Here is a 16,045-nt window from a genome sequence, read left to right as displayed (position 1 = left end):
GCTGTCTGTCTACTGCATTTATTTTATATCTTTACAATAATGAATGATTAGTGAATTTTCTTTTTCTTCCAGAGTGACATTTTTTCGCAACAGCCCAACTTAAAGATATTTACAGTGTTAGAGAAAGAAAAGTAAATCAACTAGTTAAAACGTGCTGATTTGTTTGATCTTCTGTGTTCCAATGATGATTGAGCTATATGTTGTGACTCAGGGGTGTCTTGTCCTTTAAATGAGCTCCACACATCACTTTCCAGTCATTAAATCTCTCACGGTGCAGTGGAGGAGGAGCCAAGCACTGTCACAGCCTTGGGATGCCTTTACACCCACCTGTGATGGGGGGGTGGGGTGTTAAACTGGAGTGCATGCTGTGATAGTTTTGTTTTTTTCTTTGGGCAGCCCACTACGAGGGCTGGAAGTGCAACGGTGCTTCCATCCACTGACATACAAAGAAAAGCAGCAAAGAGCGACAGAAAGAAGGGGATTCAGACGAGTGCATAGAGATCTGGTCCCAGACGCCACCGGTGATGGAAGGAGAAGCAAGTGTGTTTTGTGCCGTTTTTTTTTTTTTTTTTTCTCTTTTAGGGATCACACCGCTATCATCTGCCAACAGGCACATCTTGGTAATCAACACCACAAAAATGTCTCCAACACTTCCAGAATTCAATGTTTTGTTTCTTTTAAAAGCAGGATTAGAAAGAGCTTCAGGCCTTTGCTTACGCCTGGTGGATAGGTGAGAGAAGGAGACAGCAATCTGTGGATTTGACTCAGCGCTTGCCGAGGCTCCAGAGGGGGTCCAGGCAACTGAGTGGGTCATCCCCCTCGTCGCCTTTGGTCCCATGGAGACCCTGACCCTCTGCTGGCTGCAGAAAGCTCTGCTTAGTCACCCGCTGCTTCCCCCGACCTCCTCCATCCATGGAGAAGGCCTCAGGTGTCATAGAGGCCAAGAGCTCCAGAGATGAAGGAGCTGGTGCAGAGGAAGGAGGCGGCGGGCTGATGCTGGGCTCTGACTCAGGGGCTGGCTGGTGGTTGGCTTGTGTTAGGGTTGACAGGGACAGACCATCCAGGCCGTTTGGTGGTGGAGGAGAATGGGTAGGTGGAGTGAGAGGTGGGCTGAAAGAGGAGGGGGGCTGGAAATCTGTGAGAGGACAGGGGTCCTGCAGCAGCTGCATGTCACCAATTGAGTCCAGGCTTGGTAAGATGGTTCCGAGCTGCTCCTCCAGGCCACAGGAGGCACTGGCCTCCATGGCTGGGTCTGTGGCGCTAGGTGGACGAATGCTGAGCTTGGCGATGGTGGCTTGAATGGAACTGATGGGCATGTCGCCGCCAAGGACGATATCCTGCTGGGATTCCTGTCTTGAGTAAGGCTGCGGAGAAAGTTCAGAAAAAAGATCAATGTCAAAAATAAAGATTAAAGAGATGCAGGAAATGAAAGATTTCTTCATCTACTGCTCTGCGACTGTTCTACCGACAATGAAAAAGGTACCTCTTCAGACCAGAACTCGTAGAATTCCTTTGGAACATTCAGCGGTGCAGAATATGAGCAGATACATCATTAAAGTTAGATTAAATTAAACAGTGGAGCTGCGAAGGAATGAGGCTTCAAGACTAAACTTAAGGAACATCAGTTCTATAACTCTTCCTAACCCTCTCTCTCTTTCAGTCAATGTTTCCAACACGTTAAGCAAATTATTCAGATTTAGTTTTGTGTCCTGAAATCCCCATTATACCTGGAGATGGAAGGAGTTTTCCCCTTCTTTTTCTGTAAGGCTCATAGCACTGGAACAAATATTGTCACCCTGATTTGACTGATATTCGTTATGGTCGGTTTCTTTAAAATAAAATTAAATCCAGCTGCATGATCTATTCACAGAAAGTGTTCATTGTGTTTCCATATAATGGAGAATCAAATTATTAGCAATTATGTGCTCTGTGCAATGAGAATGGAGCCAAATGAGGTATGAAAAGAGAAATTACAGCTGAATGTTCAAACATCAACAGTGATGTGCTATTAAATTAGTAGTATAATTATTAAACTACATCCTGAAAGTTTACCAATTACTTACTTTCCAAGCAGCAATAAACTTCTGTAAATAGTTTTTTCTAAATAAAAGCTGTTTTTGTGACATTCACTGTGTGAGAACAGTGTGTTCCTTGTGGTGTTTCCTACAGTTTCAAAACAACCGATGGGAGTAAATGAGAAATAATCTGTACCTTTAACATTTTATCAGATTTTTAAGCTTTATTATCAGCTATAACTTCTTTTTTGGGGGGTTTGTTTTCTAGTTGAGCATCTTGTGAACATTTCATTAAACCGGTAAAACCAGCTGCAACGTGTTTATATCCATTTCTAGCCTGATTTCTTTTGAAATGCTGATGAACATATTGGCAAAGACAATATTTTCTGATAGTAGCTGCAGTCTCTCTTATTTTTAGATTATGTTTTATATGCTTCAAATATTGATAAATAAATTCTGGTTGTATTATTATTTTCAAACAATGCTCAGGTTTTATTGCTCAACTGTAAAGGCATCTGCTGAATGACCTTATGCTTTAATTGGCATTGTTTGCCATAAGAGGAGTGGCCAACCTTTGTGGCTGCAGAGTTGGTGTTCTTGTTGTAGGTGGCGGTCGTGATGCCATGGCGTTGAAGGACCTGCTCGGCGTGCTTCAACACGGTTTCGTAGCAGAACTTCAAGTGGAGCTGAAGATGTAAACGAAATTGCTTTTTAATATTAAACATGCAGCATCCAAAAACCTACTCATCCTGAGGTTTAATATTTTACACGATTGGCACGTGGAAAATGCATTTCAAAATGTATCCTGTCATTTCTACATTTACATTCAGGGTTTAAAGTCCAATGAACCTGTGTTTTCAGCATTAATGACAACATTTGAGAAAACATTCCTATCATGCAGCAATCAGTAGTCACACCTCACCCATTAACTACTCTGATCAGCAACCAGGAGCCCGATCTGCCAATACGATTCTGACTGAAATTTTCTACCTCTTGATGCCACTTCTACACCTCTGCTTAGTCTGATTAATATCAGATACTAAATCCAAACACAACAAACCTTTTCCTGTAACATGTTCTTCCTCTGTTGTCTCATCTTCTTCACCAGAAGTGGAAGGTCTGGGATGCCATTTCCTGCCTCCAGCTCCTGCAGGGCTGCGTACAACAGGCAGAAGGCGCCGGTGCGTCCAACTCCCGAGCTGAGACAGAAAGGCTGATGAGCAACACTTTTCTGACCAAAGTGCAAATATGAATAAGAGTGAACAACTTGTTATCCGCAGTGATCGAATGATAATGAATACCACAGCACCTCCCTGTGAAGTGATGGAGTTAGAGAAATGCACTCACCTGCAGTGCACCACGACAGGTGTGTGTAAGGGCCTCTGATGGAGGTAGTGTCCGTGAACCTCCTGAATGAATCGCAGCAGGTTACTCTTGCTATCAGGAAGACTCCTAATGGGAGACGAAGATACAATGGCTCCTCAGTAAAACACTATAATGAGATTACTTTCTGCAACAAAAATATTTTTAATCAAAAAAGGATGAGTTACATCTCTGGCCAGGAAGTAAACTGGAGATGGACGACAGTACGCTTCAGGCTTTGGTCGCGGTACTGCAGGCTGATCATGCGCTCCACGTGTGTCGGCGTCGTCTTCTGTGCGGTTAGGCTGAGTGTGATCGGTCCCTGAGAGAGCTGCTGGCCGCGCTCCATTGGGAAGTAGCGCAGAACTTTTCCCTGAAGGCAACATTAAAAAGGACACCAATGAAAAAAAAAACTGCAATTATCACAGGTACCTATCACTACAGTGTTTGGAAAAAAAAATGAGTACCTTTTCCAGCTCCTGCTCCGAAACAAGCATGACTATCAGCGATACTTTCTCATCGTACACCATGAGCCAGAAGTCCGCTGCTGTGCCGGTGAGCGGAGCCTGTGTGGCAATAAGGCGTGGGCAGTATGGCGACAAGTCCTCCACATAGCTGGCGTTGATGTAGTCATCTTTGCCTGACTGCAGCACGACACGGTTGAAGTCATAGGGCATAACATCCTGGTGGCGGTTCTTCATGGTGTAGCAACGGGCGATAGCTATAGAGAGCTGGCGGGCATCCTTCTCTTGCTGGTCCTGGAGCTCTTTCCAGCGGGCATCCAGAACCGACAGACCCCCTTCGTTCTCTGAGGGGTGCTCCAAAGAATCGACCCGAGCCCTGTAACGTTCCAGCTCCCCGTGAAGATGGGCAACACGCTCTGGGGCTTGGTATGGATCACCCTGGATCAGGAGAACTCCCTGGGAGCTCTTCTTCCGACGCTCCCCATCCTGTGGGTCAGCTTTGGTGGGTTGGAGGACATTGGTGGGGGCCTTGGGGCCTCCAGGCTGGCTCTCCGGGCTTGAAGAGAGGAGGTCGTCTGTGCTTGAGTTCTGCCGCTGAAATAGTGATGTGGAGGGAGAGACAGCAGAGGGAGAGGGGAGAGTGGGTGGTGCTGTGGCTCCAGGAGTCGAGGCTGGTGTGGGTCTCTGCTGGGGGTTCAGACCCAATGAGGCCGGGCCTGGAGAGGGAGATGAAGATGGGGAAGGTGAAGGAGAAGGGGGGATGGTGTTGGTTGGCTGCACTGTTGCGGGGCCTCCAGAAGAGGGCTGAATCATGTGCTGAGCGGCAGGGGTGTGTGGACCCATGACAGCAGGTTGTTGTAGAGCGCCTGGAGGTCCAGTCCCCGGGGCTGAAGGATACATCGTAGAAGGCTGTGGGTGAGTCATAGGAAGAGGAGCTTGGGGTTGTTGGGGAGCTGCTGGCTGGGGTGCAAGGGGCTGCTGAGGCATCACTGGAGTTCCTCCAGGGTAGCATACCCCCCTAGAATGTGCAGGGTGAGACTGAGATTGACTGGGCATCTGCATGGGCTGCTGGGGCATATTTGGTATAGGAGGCTGTCCAGGTAGGGCATGATGCAGCGGTGGTAGTGCACTGGGGGGCATTTGAGGCAAAGGTCCCCCTGGCAAGTGGACCTGAGGACCAGGGGCCATATGTGGTTGTGGGGCAGGAGCCATCTGAGGGTGCAGGGAAGGGTGGACGGGCTGGCTAGAGGGAGGAATGTAATTCTGTGAGATTGGAGGCATTGTCTGACTTGTAGGGGGCATCTGCGCTGTGGGAACACCCGATATCTGCATGTGTGGGCGTGGCAGAATCTGCTGGGCACTAGGAGGCATTGAGATTTGATGCTGTTGTGGCAACATCTGTTGGTGAGGGTGTCCATGGGGCATCTGTTGGCTGGGATGGGGTAGATATGGTTGAGGTACAGGGGGTGCTGGCTGAGAAGTAGGGGCTGTTGGTGGGGGTGCAGTCTGAGGTGGCATCTGAACCTGAGGTGGCCTTGGCATGGAGCCTGGCATTAACTGAGGGTGCTGCTGGGGTACATAACCCTGTGCAGTTTGATAGCCTTGGGGTATCTGATACTGGGGCTGAAAGTCATTTTGTTGATGTGGCTGAAGCTGACCAGGATAAGCCTGGTGGTACAGAGAAGGAACACCAGGCCGAGGGTGCATATATCCATGAGGGTAAACTTGTTGGGTCTGAAGAGGAGGATGAGGTCCAGGGATAGCCCTTGGTCCGGGGTGGTACCCCTGTGAGTGTGGCTGCGCAATGGGCGTGGGGTACTGCTGAGGATGCTTCTGCTGCTGTGACTGGGATGCAGGTATCTGTCCTTGGCGTTGAACGGGAACCCCTGGGTGGGGCATAAAGTGGGTGTACGCTCCTATCTGTGATATTGTGTAGCCAGTTGAGATTGAAGGTGGAATAGGGTGTTGTGGTGTGGGGGTGTAGCTGGGGATAGGGGCCTGGGTGCTGTCCACAGTGGTGGTCGAGGGTCGGACTGGGGTAGGCGCAACAGGACCTGGGTGGGGAGCTTGAGGAGGAGGAGGATGCCGATAACCAGACACAACTGGCTGGGTTGGCATTTGTGGAGGCCTCTGTGGAGCCATCTGAGGGAGGGGTACACGTGGCAGGGGTCCTTGTGTGGCCAAAGCTCCTGAAGTAGGAAACTGAGCAATCCGTGCCAGAAGCTCCGGAGGTGGCAGGTTAGCAGGGAAGTGAGGAAGACTAGCAGCTGGAACACCAGGCCAAGGCATGGAGGAGCTGCCACCAAGTTTAGCACCAGGTGGAATGTAGGCTTCAGGACCATGTAGACGACCCGCAGCGATAGGGAGGGAAGGAATGTCAGGAGGGAGGCTGCGGAGGTCCTCGGGCAGGTCACCCCCCAAGGCCAAGATGGCTGCACTGAGCTGGGCCAACTCTTGATCCTCAATGCTGGAGGCTGGATCAATATCAGAAGCCCTTGGCTTTAAGGAGGGCTTAGCTGCCGTCGGCCGTGCTGGGGGCTTCTTCTGGGTTTCTCTGCTTAAAAGGAAAGAGGAGAAAAACAACACATTGTGAAATAAGATGTTTTCATAAAATAAATAAAACCAGGCTTAACATGTAAAAAGACCACCACCAAATACATTTTTTTTTTACTTTATGGTATTTTGACATAAACACAGTTTTACTGTTGTAGTGATCAATGTAACTAAAAAAAATATGTCTTCCTTACTTTTCCAGGATGGGCTTCCTCTCCTCAGCCCTAGTCTGGCACAGAGCCTTTGATCTCTCCAGGAGACGTGATGCTTTGGCCTCCAGGTCATCGTAGAACTCTTTCCCTTCCTGGGATTTCTTCATCAGGTCCTCATACGCTTCATATGAGCCCACCAATCCCTGAACCGTGCTGTTCCACTGTTGCTCGGTTTGGCTCAGGCCCTTACGAACGGAGGCGTACTGAACGTTTGCCTCTGTCAGGGCCTTCAAGATGTTTTCTTGTGCTGCAAGGTTTTGGTCGATATAGACCTTCACCTGCTCATACTTCTTCAGCTGCTCCTCAAAAATACACTGGAAGAGAATGGGTTGTTTAAAGGCCTCGAGTATGAAGCTAAGCAGAATCCTTTTCCAACTGACAATTATTAAGTTTAATCTTTTTCAATCAATAATGTGCAGCAAATACCTTAATGTCTGCTCTCTCTGTGGTGACAAGTGTGGAGGTGATGTCGTCCTGCTGGATGAGGTCACGAAGCTGTTTCTCCAAAGAACTTCTCTGTTCCCTCATCTCTTGAACCTTTCCCAGGATCCGCTTCATAATCTGCAGCCCAGCAACTTCCTCTGCATACACACAAGCACCATTAACTACATTCAAAACTAAATCCTTCAATTACATTCAGTCTGAGGCATTTGGTTCCTGACAGAATCACTAAATTATTGTTAGACACATATTATATTATTTTACAACATATTGCAGCAGACAGTGGTTTCCCTGTGAAGGACTCCATTTCTTGGACTTCGGCTAAACAATTGTTAAAGAAAAAAATAAATAGCACAGACAATTCTGAGTTGCCTCCCAAGTCAAAGTCAGAGATTTTTCCACTATTTTCTAACATGTTATAAATGAAAAACAAATGCTTGAGTGATAAACTAAACCAGCTTATTTTATCAATGAAAAATCTGTGTCTGAAGTAAGTTGTAAGATTTCAGAGCGCTTGATGCTGATGGAAATAAACTTGTTCATGTTGATATTAAAATCATGTTATCATAATCATATCATTCTCAAATATGTAAAGTCTGAAAAAAAAGTTACAATAAAGCTGGATAAAAACCACTACCATCAAACCCATTCTCACCTTCGTTGAGCTGGGGCCGTGGGAGGGCCTCGCTCAGACTTTCCAGTGGCCCCCCAAGCAGGCGTAGATTGCTGATGTGCAGGTTCATAGCTCGATGGAGCTCCGTGTTGGTAAAGCTGGCCTTCTCGTGGGCTTCCATGTACTTCTCCAGGTCCCTGCGGATCTCAGCCAGAGCTTGGCTTTGTGCTGCTGGGTGTAGCTCAACTGCGGCTGGGCCAAAAACCTCCTGGAGGGCTCGCTCGCCAGCTTCGTCTGCCTCTAAGACATCTCTGATTTCCTTCAGTGAAGACTCCACATCGGTGAAGACGCCTGAGAGCACTGCACAGGCAAGGATGGGACTTGTATCTTATCTCATCTTATGTCAGCAGACAAAAGTGAATTCACTAACATTGCTCTGCATCGGCTGTCACAGCTGTAGCTCTCTGCAGTCAGATATATGCAAGTATAGCCGTTTTCACACACAAACACTGGGAATGTTCAGGGATATGTGCAGACAAAGGTCTTTTTCTGCAGAGTCTGAAGCAAATATTCTGGAAATTTGGGTTCTCACGTGTCTCTCACAAGAAAACCTCTGGAACATGTCAGGACTCCAGTGCATGTGTGAAAGCAGCTTAATGCGTGACTGAGGTCGTTTTTTTTTTACAAACCCTGCATAGACTGAATAAGGCTCTTGACGGTATCTGGTCGGACGCTGAGAGCAGCACACTTCTCCATCAGGACCGGAGGGATGTGGCTGTACATGTCTAGGTTGTCAACAGACTCCGGCTCCAAACCCAGAGAGTCCATGAACTGCCTGCAGGAGGAGGTGAGAAAAGTCACCTGAATTAGGAGGAAACTCAATTTCTGTCAATACTTTACTTTGATTTTCTGATAGAAATTCTACTCTTGGTTGTTCCAATATATTCAAAGATCCCCTTTGTTCTCAGTTCAGATGTACACAGTTTCCACTCTGTACAGACTACACAGAGTCTGAGCAGCTTAAAGATTGTATATGGAAGAAAAAGACAAGTCTTACTAACATTGTCTACTGGCTTCTGAAATGAACATCCCAAAACTAGAATTTCCAGAGATCCCAATAAAATGGCATCAAAGCTTTCACGAATTTCAGCTAAACTTTTCATAAAACCTCCTAATCACACCAACACAGACACACTCGTGAACTCACTCCAGAGTTTCACTCTTGCTGTCAATCTTGGTCATGACGTCCCTCAGGAGCTTGGCTTTCTCCTCACTGGAATAATAACAACAGACATTACCACATATGTGATTGAACTTTCTCAATTAAGGAAAACCATTCGTCTCTCACCATTCTAAGGTGAACTAATCATCCACTAAAAGAGCCTACCTGTAAAGAGAAGAGGCTTCATGAGCAGCCATGGGCACCAGTTTAGCAAACAGATCTGGTCCGGTGACACTGGGGTCGGTGGGATTTACCGGCAGAGCTTTTACCAGTGGAGCACCTACAAAGACAAGAGAAGTTTTACTGACACAACAACACATGAATTTCCTGATTTGAACAATGCAATTTAAAAACACGACTTCTTAATACATTACATGCTAAATAAATACACCTTCAGCCAAAGTCTGCAGCCAGTTATAGTTAGTTTGGGCAACTCTATGTCGGTCGTAAGTCATTCAAAGTTGAAGAAATCAACCAACAGATTCACTGCTGATCAACTCCAACAGTATAAATATATTATCTAACTCATTTGAATAACTTGAACTTTAGGAAACTGCTGATTTTGGACAGCACACACAGTACCGGTCACTTTTTGGACTCACCTACACATTCATTTTAACTGAGTAATTGGTCTGTGGTCTCAAAACATAACAAATTTCAGAATAATTCATGTCAATCTGCCATTAAAAAGGTCAATAACTCCCTAATTTTTATACAGGACTGCAACAGAACCAATTCAGAGATGATACAGAAATAAAAGTCTATGATTTTAACTTTGTGAATCCTTCTTATTCACATGCTTAAAACAAAAAAGAAACACTGCAACATCAAGTTTGGAACAAATGCACACACAACATGCTACTCTAACCACTGTGCTTATATTAATCAAATGAGAGGCAGCTATATGCAAAACCAGTATGTGCACAGTAACTGAAAAAAAAACGGACACTTCCTGATACCTTTGACAGAAGCTAGAGTCTCCAGAGAGGGAACCGTCTCATGATAGATGAAGTCATTGTCCTTTTTGGACGAATTAAACCTGCAAGTTCAAAGAAAAAACATTGTCACATGCATGTTTTTATTTATTTATTTTTTAAATCAGAATTAAGATTCCAATCAAACATGAACAACATGAAAATGCCATCATTCAGACTCTTCACTCACTTTCCACCAATTACATCCATGGTAAATCTCAAGGCTTCTTGCACGCTGTCAGGTTGACCCTGGTTGGATCGGGACCAAACAAAGGAAAGCACGATTAGTTCATAAAACAACAAGAACACACTTCAAGACAGATACAAAATGAAAGAGAAGAACTTTACCTTCGCAAGCTTGATGGCTTCACCAAGTTTGTCCAAAGAGCTCTGCAAGTAAGCCAACTGTGGGAGACGGAACATTATTAACAGCTTAAAAAAATACTTGGCTTGAAGTTAATTTGTCTTCAGTTAGTAAATGGAGCTCTGAAATAACTTGTTATGAGGCAGAACAGCAGAAATGTTATAGAAAAATATAGCAAAATTACTTGCATTGACTTGTACAAGTATTTAAAGTAAAATAACACATTTTCAGTGCTGCAATTCCTGGAGGGGATGTTTCTTTCTGTCTGTAACTGTTCATCAAAGGGTGCGCTACTCAAGGCAGCCGCAGTCTAACAGCCGAAATATAATAAAAAACATAAAACTCAAAATGTTTTCTCACCCGTTCTCCGTACTTCTGCTGCTCCTCTGCCTGCTTTCCCATATGAAGCTGATGAGACAAAAATAAGACTGAAATAAAGGCCAATGATGTCTGTGTGTGTGTTGCTGAGAAATCAAACAACAGTACAAAAATAAGCTCATAAAACTACAGATGCAAACACACAACTCTCTCACTGGACACTCACATGTGCGATAGCAGCAAAGTAGTAGATCTTCATCTGAACCAGCTTTTTCCAGTCTTTCTGGATCTTTCCCAGCATAGAAGCAGTCTCTGAGTTCTCCAAAGCCCTGCAGGCCTCTTTGTAGTAATCCACCACCTGCAGCACCACAAAAGCACTGGCTTTTAAATCTGTAATTGTTGACTGCATTGATACCATAAAATATATTGAATATTTAATGGTAAAACCTGAGCACTGATGCGGGCAACCAGAAAACTCTTCCTGTTGTCCAACATGGACTTCTCCAGAAGACACTCCTGAGCCTGGCCCTGGGAGACAGACACGGGTTAATAACACATGTTGGTGTGTCTGTGTGTTTGCGTGTGTGCGCTTGTGTGTAACCTACCAGCATAAGGTTGATGTTGAGGTTCAGAATCTGGTGGCTCATGTCCACGCTGAAGTTGTGGCTGAAATGATCTCTCAGATAGGAGAAAGCTCCTGCTGAACACTGGAAGTGTGTGCATGACACCTTCATCCCCTGGAAGCAGAGCACAGAATCAGTGAGACTTTATGTACAAACATGTATAGGATTATTCTGTGTGTGTGTGTGTGTGTGTGTGTGTGTGTGTGTGTGTGTGTGTGTGTGTGTGTGTGTGTGTGTCATACCTCCTCAGATACCCTGTTATCCATCGCTCCCAGCATGGAGTGCAGGGCCCCTACAGACAGAAAAATTTGAAAAGGTTTGAAAGTCTTCCTATTCACATTCAGCAAACACTGGCCATACTATAGGCTTTCCCTGGTCTTTAAAGTGTCCATAATAAGAAGTATAAGTTCTGTCTTGAGTCCATGCCATCTTATTTCACTTCTGTGAGACAACAGTGAACAGAAAAAGTAAGTACAAAGCTAAATTTTGAGTATTAAAAAGACTACTCTCACACCACAATACAACAATGCCAAAGATGACATTATACTGAAAACCAAAATTCTTCAGGAGATATAAATTGAGTGTTCTGTTAACTATTATGGACTAAAATAAAAACCTCAAATTGCTGCAAGTGACTTTACTCACCGAGATTGTAGAGAATGCATGCTTGCTCATAGCTGATGTCGTCATGAGTGACTGTTTTTCCAGAGAATATTTCAGTCCTGAACACGATTTAAGAATATATAAGCAAGAACAACGGTAAAATACCATTTGTGAAAATCACTCATTATCAAAGTTAGAAGCAACTATACAATAAAATCATCATTTTCAGACTTTCATGCAGCTGCTGACAAGGAAATAATTCATCCACATTTCAGCTAAGCCAATATGCATTTAAATCTTTCAAAACACATTTAACAAAAGATTAATATAAAAGAATAAATAAGTGATATCAGCTTCAGACATATGTGCGAATGCCACTGTTTCCATGTTATAATTATGTATGTTAATACCATGAGATGGGTACCGCAGCCTCCTGACCGGTTCCCATGGGTACACGGCTCTGGAGGTAATGCAGCTGGCCAAAGTACTTCCTCAGGGTGCTGCATCCCTCAAAGTCCCTCGTCACATTCACTGCACTCTGTAAAACAGACACAAACATCATGTTGCCATTGCATTAAATCTGCTGCTCTTTACCTCTACAGCTACAAAACCACTACCTCCAACCAAGCTGTGCTTCATGTGTAGCCCAGTTTTAATGAGGAAAGCTTAGAATTGATCATTTCTTTGATGCCTTTCCAAATAGCTTATGTTAATGAGTGTGCATTTTTATTTTATTTAGAACTTGGATCAGAGCAGGATAGGAAAACAAGCCAAACAAACAAAGCTTGTATCATTAATATGTTAAGACTGATTTTTTTACTGCAACCATTAGAACTTACTAGAGGAAATTTAAAAAAAAGTGAAGAAAGACTTTTCAAATGATTACTTATGATGAGATCTAATTCAATTTATCAAAATGTACAACAACAAGTCCTGCAGCAGATGATATGTCCCCAGGAGAGCCACTCTTGGCTTAAGTAATAATCTGTCAAATTACTATTTCCTCAGCCCTTTTTCACATTTATTGCAGTTTTTTAGTGGCATTAGTCCTCATATATGTCAATAAACTGACCTAAGAACAACTTGTGTTTCACTATTAATCTATTATGTGTCACTATACCCCCACTTACAGCACAGCGGTGACAGAGAATATTTGTTCTCCAGGGATGTGTCAAACTGTACCCACCTGCCGCAGAGTCTCCAGTTTCTTCAACTGTTCATTGTAGTTGTCCGGATTCTCTCCATAGTTCTTCAGGATGAACTAAAGACAAAGAAAAGTGGGCAAAAGGTAAATGAATGTGCTGCTTTTCAAGACTAAAACTATTGATTTTAGGACTCCTGATCTTACAACAGAATAAAACAAATCACCTGACAGTCAGGGAAACAACTCCACAATCCCTTTGTGTATCTTTAGCCAATTAGTCATAATGCTAATCTTTAGTCCTGATCAAAAGTCAAGGGTTAAGTCTCTTCCAGGCTCTCTCCCATGATGCTTTGCTAAGACTTTCACGATCCTAACAATCTTCTATAATAAGCAGTAAGCTACTTAATGCCAGACCAGGAGGTTAAAAACCCTGCAGACATACTCTTTCCTTTATTAGCACTTCTCTTCAAGTTTTTAATTGAATCATAGGAGCAGGACGGTAACTAGGCCACTGGACAGATGCACAGTTACGTAGCAACAAGGAAAATTGTATCTCGATTTGACTTCCACATGCAAAACGTGTTATGCTGCCATTTTTCCTAAGCTGAGAAAAGGCATCTTTATATTTTACAATTATCTTTAAATATGAATACCGTTTTCCTACTCAGATTCAGCATTTGAAGGTAAGCAGTCAGTTAAAGACACACGAGTATGAACTTTTCATAAAACATCACTTGAGGTGATTTGAAGTATGAATTCTGAGTAGTCGTCCTGTAGTAGGCTGTCGTTTAACCAAAAGGAATTATAAACCAGTGAAGAGGGCAAAGGTCTGTTTCTTTGCATCAGGAAGAGGTTGGAAAATAGGCCACTTGATAAAGATAGAAAACACGATGATCTGCAATTTGTCTTTCCTGTAAATATGAGACATGTGAGCCAGGAAATTGGGTGTGCCTTTCAGTGCTGTAACAGCAGCAGAAATCAGAACGCCTAATAAAGTGTCCTTTTGCAAATGTGTGTCCTAAAATTCAAAAGACTAAATGTGAAGTCCCTCACAGTCTGTCACAGTTACTTCAAAGTCACCAGATTCCTTTCCATGACCATTGGAATTGTTTGTACTAACCTGCATAAAGAAAATTTTGACGAAGTTAACAGCAATTACATATTTCCTTTTATTTTCCTGCTGTGATTTAATAGAGCTAACTACTTAATTACTCAACAACCAACTACCAGACCAACTTTTGCACTTAAAAAACTCAACCTACTATAATTCAAAGACTATATTTTATATCTTTCAGTTGCAAATCCAACCAGCACAGCATCACTGTGGGTACATTTTGGTTTTAAGCCAAATGAAAACAGATCATATTAACTTGGACGGTTAATATGTTGTTGAAATTGTTCTAAACTATTGAACAAAACGATCTCCATGAAAATGATACGTCAGCTAAAATGATTTTAACAAAGATCAAAACAAAAAAAGATAGAGGATATAAAGGTAGATAGTTTGATTAGTCTTCTTTGGAAGTCATCCTATTGGAGGACGCTCCTGGTTTGCTCAGGTGCATGTGACAATGAGATCACTGTTTATTATGTTCCTGCTGGAGGGCTCACTGGGCCGACAGGAATTATTCTCCTTCTTTTGCTAAAATCAACATTTGTCTTTACCACTTTGAGTACTGTGGCTGATTTCTAGCGAGTTTAGTTGGGGCTAATGATAAACTTTAACTTGGATTTCTGCCTTACTGTAGGTTAGCAGTAAGCTAGCTAACGTTAGCAAACAAAAGGCGGTGGTCAGGGGGGTTTGCCAGAACCAGACTTTAGCTAGCTCGCCAGATAACCGTTCTGGAAAAATGTTCTTACCCTCGACATGCAGTTACAACTAACACTTAAAATTAACTGTAACCAAGGTTAGCTTCTTGGTTGGTTTATCCCGTCGTCTATAATCCTAGTTTGGTTGACTTTCGACCCCAGCCCTGTTGCTCCATTCCACACCCAGCTCACCTGCCTCACGGCCGGGCTGAACTGGAACTCCCCTGCCTCTTTCAGGTCCAGCCAGATCATCGGCATCCGGGGGACCGCTTCCATGGCGGCCAGCTCTACACGGCACTGTCAGCCGTTACAATGTCAAAAATCCCTTTTGGTGATACTATGGACGTAAACGGTTTTCCTGAAGATAGCTTTCCTCCAAACAACTGTGTCATGTATCCATTTACACTTCGACCGGAAGCTGGGAGCGTACGTGACGTAGGCCCCAATTACGCACCGCGAAGTTGTCTGGGAAATGTAGTCAATAAGGTTAGTAGACTACAAATCACGTTCTCAATTCTTGAAATAAGTCGAATTTCTTTATAATCGAGCCAATAGAAATAAGTTTACAGTTGTTTCAGGTACTAGTCCATCATTTCACTACTATTACCAAATGGATCAAAATATTTCCTTGTTATTGGTCTTATTCATTTTCTGATTGTATTACCTTGAATTACCTTTAGTTTATGAATGGTCGGAATACAAAAAAAGTCAAACAGATTTATTCTTTAATTAACAACACAAAACATAGATACAGAAATTGTAAGAGACGGTAAATCTCACGTCTCTGAAATGTAACCAAGAAAAAATTTTGAAAATCTGTTTTTTAAATTACTTAAACTGCATTTTTATATTCAAAATGGCTTTTTAACATTCCATTAATTATTATTTAACTTGTATTGCCAGCATTACAATAAATAGTTTCACGATAAAAGCCAAATTAAACTGAAAGATGATATGGGAAATTTATAATCTAATGAAAGGGGAAATATACCCTGACTCACAACAAAGCAGATGTTGCGTACAATAGTCTAATCTTCCTAAGCACAAGACATACACATATTCTCATCATCATGCCAAGTCTAAATATCTCACCCACCTCACTGGACTGTTTTTCCTCCTCCCTGTCTGCAGATGTCACTGGTGCATCTTGGGTTGCGGTTGCTGTAGGTGGTGTAAACTGGACGGTATGGCAGAGGCTTGATAGATCGTTCTCCACAGAGGCTCCATGAGGCTTTTATCTTAAGGCTAATCCCTAATAGGATGAGCGTTAAAGCTCATCTGCTACCATGATACAGCTATTGTTATTTATTTTTGTGGAGTTGGATTTT

At 43.4% G+C, this 16,045-nt stretch overlaps 2 protein-coding genes across 3 annotated transcripts in view; both read right to left on the bottom strand.

The window, feature by feature from the left end:
* Window positions 1-2,357, bottom strand: part of LOC142380376 (fucolectin-like) — a 173,546-nt gene extending 171,189 nt beyond the window's left edge. The window contains exon 1 of the mRNA XM_075466195.1: window positions 2,353-2,357. The gene's annotated coding sequence lies outside the window, so the exon portion shown is untranslated. The remainder of the gene's footprint in view (window positions 1-2,352) is intronic.
* Window positions 3-15,143, bottom strand: ptpn23a (protein tyrosine phosphatase, non-receptor type 23, a). Of its 2 annotated transcripts, none has more exons than XM_075466185.1 (24): window positions 14,910-15,143; window positions 12,951-13,025; window positions 12,175-12,302; window positions 11,807-11,883; window positions 11,404-11,453; window positions 11,144-11,275; window positions 10,986-11,066; window positions 10,765-10,896; window positions 10,581-10,628; window positions 10,205-10,261; window positions 10,047-10,105; window positions 9,842-9,921; window positions 9,048-9,162; window positions 8,868-8,933; window positions 8,350-8,495; window positions 7,703-8,020; window positions 7,033-7,187; window positions 6,589-6,920; window positions 3,845-6,398; window positions 3,566-3,750; window positions 3,363-3,467; window positions 3,076-3,214; window positions 2,588-2,701; window positions 3-1,364 (listed from the first exon to the last, which is right to left on the bottom strand). In XM_075466185.1, the coding sequence occupies exons 1-24, from the start codon at window positions 14,991-14,993 to the stop codon at window positions 765-767; spliced, it is 5,832 nt and encodes a 1,943-aa protein (XP_075322300.1). In that variant the 5' UTR covers window positions 14,994-15,143; the 3' UTR covers window positions 3-764. The 2 variants fall into 2 exon arrangements, with proteins under 2 accessions (XP_075322300.1, XP_075322301.1); XM_075466186.1 differs by having other exon boundaries at window positions 3,845-6,395.
* Between the last annotated feature and the right edge of the window lie 902 nt (window positions 15,144-16,045).

The sequence above is a fragment of the Odontesthes bonariensis genome, chromosome 5, assembly GCF_027942865.1.
Source record: "Odontesthes bonariensis isolate fOdoBon6 chromosome 5, fOdoBon6.hap1, whole genome shotgun sequence".
Classification (NCBI taxonomy): Eukaryota; Metazoa; Chordata; class Actinopteri; order Atheriniformes; family Atherinopsidae; genus Odontesthes; species Odontesthes bonariensis.
Note: the sequence above shows the minus strand (reverse complement) of the source record. Positions and strands in the feature narration are given on the sequence as shown.

Excerpts from the sequence above, each read along its gene's own strand:
- ptpn23a (XM_075466185.1), bottom strand. The coding sequence starts at position 14,993 with ATGGAAGCGGTCCCCCGGATGCCGATGATCTGGCTGGACCTGAAAGAG. Across the intron at positions 11,454-11,806 it reads ATGCATTCTCTACAATCTCG|GGGCCCTGCACTCCATGCTG; the intron begins GTGAGTAAAGTC and ends TTCTGTCTGTAG. Across the intron at positions 10,897-10,985 it reads TTGCCCGCATCAGTGCTCAG|GTGGTGGATTACTACAAAGA; the intron begins GTTTTACCATTA and ends GTGGTGCTGCAG.